Consider the following 3067-nt stretch of genomic DNA (forward strand, 5'->3'; position numbering starts at 1 on the left):
AAAAAAAAAACGCCCCCAGGCCTACGGCCTTTTCGCCTTTAACTGCGCCGGCGCCGCCGGCGCGCTGGCCCTCGCCCTGCTGCCCGGCGCCGCGTCGCTGCTCCCCCTCAGCGCCGCCGCAACGCTGCTGATGTGGCACGCCGCGGCCGGGGCTGCCGCGCAGGCCGCGCTCGCCGCTGTCGCGTGGTCTCAGTGGGACGCCTGGTGCCGCCTCTGCAGCTTCGTGGCCGCGAGCTTGCTGCCCGCCGCGGGCGCCGCCGGCGCAGGCGGCGACGCGTGCGGCGTCGGCGGCCTGGCGGCGCTGCTCTTGGTCGCGGCGGCGGCGCAGGCGCTGGCGGCGAATGCAAAGGCGCTCCTTGCGGCTGCAGCGGCGGCCGGCGGCGGCAGGGCCGCGGCCGCGGCCGCGGCCGGGGCGGCTCCTGCTCAGGAGGGCGCGGCAGCGGCCAACGCAGCCGCCCCAGTGGCAGCAGCCACCATCTCTCGAAAGAGCTTCCTCACATTCGTGCCCGCCGCCGCAAAGGGCGCCGCCGCCGCCGCCGAGCCGGCGCCCGAGGAGGCCCTCGCGGCGGCGGCCAAGCGGGCGGGGTCGGAGGGCGGCGCGCGGCTGATGGCCCGGGTCAAAGTCCTGGCGTTTGATGCAAAAGGGGAGGACTCCGAAGATGGCGCCGCCAGCCGGTGACGCGTGACGTCGGCAGACTGCTCAGAGTGCGTTGTTTGTCCCAAAACGACGCCTGGTTCCGCACGCGCTGCATTCGCACAGCCATGTGCGTGCGCGCCCGGCGGACCTCGAGGGGTTGGCGCAGGGAGTTGATATTCTTTGCCAGTTGGGGCCTGCCTTGGGGCCCTGATAGCTGTTGGGGTGGTTTCAGCTGATCCGTGAATCAGGGTCAGGCCGAATGCCACCCGTATCGCAGGACCAGCCTGCCTTGCACCATCATTCCGCAAAAACACAACATCCATGTATTGCAATCGCCGCTTAGAAAAGGAGCACACGATGCGTCTGTGCCGCCCCGCCCGCATGCTCGCCGCCACCGCACCGCTCGCGGGGGCTGGCCTGGCGGCTGCCACCCCGTCGCCAGCGGTGCGGCTGGCCGCCGTGCGCGCGCCTCGCAAGCGCCGTCTCGTACTTGCGCAAAAGCGGGTGGGCAAGCAGAGACGTTGTTGGCCCTGGCAGGTTTGCCTGTGCTGTCCCCTGCCGTCAACTATGAGGGTGCGGCCCGCCGGCACCGCTTTGCCCGCAGCTGGGTGCGTGACTGCTTGGCAGCACGACGCGCGCTGCACACGCCTGCTCCTCTCTTCACAGCGACGCCGCGACAACCGCACCCGCAGCCGCGGCTGTCCGCTCTCAGCGTCGCGGCCCGGCGCCCGGCCTGGACCCTGATTGGTTGCTGCAGCCCATACTTTGCCGCACCTCACGCATCCCGAGGGGATCCGACGCCGCCCGCCTCCTCCGCTCCTGTGCTTGGGACGAATGACCCAAACTTCCAACCTGAGTGCGTCAGCGGGTGGCGTGCCGCGCAGGTGCCGCCTGCCGCCGATATGCTGTAATCCACGTGAAAAGGGTAACCCCCAGAGCCCGATGACACCCTCTGGTGACACCACAGATGATACAGGGTCGGGTGCGGCGCACGCAGGCAGTGCTGGGCCTCGCATCGCACATCGACCTCGTCGTATGCTTTGCGGGCTCGCGGGGAGAGGGGACAACAAACCCCGCTGCTGGCACAGGCCCCTTTGCTGCCCAGTGCAGGCATGCATGGGCCACCAGAGAGTCGACCCCCAGCCCCTGCCACTGCCTCGAACACACAAAGCCCCCCACCCACAAGCTGCTCAAGCGGCGCGTTTAGGCTGAAACATAGCCGCCATGGGGCCGATCTAGGGTGCAGCACGCGCGTGACAGCTGAGCATTTGTTGATGGTTACACCGGTTTGCAGTTCCTGCAGGCTCGTAAAGGGGATCCAGTGCTTCGCAAACTCACTGAACGGGTGGGCTTTGCAAAATGAGGGAAGAAGCGTGTCGCAGCAAGGGGACCTGCCCGGGCCGTTGGGCCCCCGCGGTGGACGCACGCACGCGGCGCAGGTGACGCGCGTGCGAGCGGCGCGCCGGGCGGGCGGGGCGCGCCGGCCCCTTTGTACGGCAGCGGGGTCGGGCGACGGGGCCTGCTCCTGGCAGGAGTGATTGTCGTTCATTGTGGTGAAGGGGCGGGGTAAAGGGTTTGTGGTGACAACCAGGGACACTTTATTTGCCTAAAACAACCAAGGGGGCACAACGAGTGGGGGAGGGGGGGCCGGGGGTAGGCGCGAGCCGCAGAAAGAGGGGTCGCAAGGAGCTCAAAGAGCGAAAAGCAAACCTTGGCGGTTATCTTGGCGGCGGAAACCAACGCTTGGCATCCGGTGCCTGGCAGGGCGGCCGCGGCCGCCGCCTGCGTATTCCAGCAGGCCAATCAGATTCGTGCTGGTTTGCCTGCCACAAATAGACCGCACGCCCGTGCGGGTGCGAACGAATGGGGGAGTGCACCCTTGTATGAGATGTACAGCAGTACATGCAAAAACGAAGGAAGGAATGGTGTGGGGTGCGCTGTTCGGCGGACGCCGCTGCAACAAAGGGGATTCTGATGACAACCCCTGCCAGCATACCAAATCACCGCCTAGATGAGATGAGATGAGATCAGATCTGATCAGTAGTTGGTGTAGGTATAGTTGCCGGCCCACGTCGGGCCGCCACACGGCAGCGGGGACCCCTCAGGGATTGTAACCCGTATATCAGTCGGCCGTTCGTGCTCCACGTGCACAAACCACAGCCCCAGCCGCTCGAACGCCTTGCGTTTCAGGTGCTGCCCCGCGCGGCAGACCGCGTGCACGTACAGCCGCCGGTCGCTGCACAGCCCCTCGCGCAGCCGGTCGGGGGTGCACATCTGGCCAAGCCCCTCATATTGGTTTGGGTGCGGCTTGATGGCTGCCCAGCCCTGGGCGCGGTAGTGATCGCAGCGGTCGGGGCTGTGGCAGAGTTTGTAGCCCAGGCGCTCCAGCTTGTTGAGCCACAGCTGGTTGCCGTTAGAGTGGGACTGCGG

At 67.4% G+C, this 3067-nt stretch overlaps 2 protein-coding genes across 2 annotated transcripts in view; one reads left to right on the forward strand and one right to left on the reverse strand.

The window, feature by feature from the left end:
- Window positions 1-679, forward strand: part of MNEG_11221 (hypothetical protein) — a gene marked incomplete at both ends in the record, with an annotated part of 1226 nt that extends 547 nt beyond the window's left edge. The window contains one exon of the mRNA XM_014040307.1: window positions 20-679. Within this exon, the coding sequence (XP_013895761.1) occupies window positions 20-679 (660 nt within the window). The remainder of the gene's footprint in view (window positions 1-19) is intronic.
- A 1995-nt stretch (window positions 680-2674) lies between these two features.
- On the reverse strand, window positions 2675-3040 carry MNEG_11222 (hypothetical protein; the record flags this gene model as incomplete). The annotated part of the gene is made up of 1 exon (XM_014040308.1): window positions 2675-3040. A coding segment is annotated over one exon (366 nt), but the record flags the coding sequence as incomplete, so codon positions are not given.
- Window positions 3041-3067: the final 27 nt, after the last annotated feature.

Source organism: Monoraphidium neglectum, assembly GCF_000611645.1.
Source record: "Monoraphidium neglectum strain SAG 48.87 unplaced genomic scaffold scaffold02644, whole genome shotgun sequence".
Lineage (NCBI taxonomy): Eukaryota > Viridiplantae > Chlorophyta > Chlorophyceae > Sphaeropleales > Selenastraceae > Monoraphidium > Monoraphidium neglectum.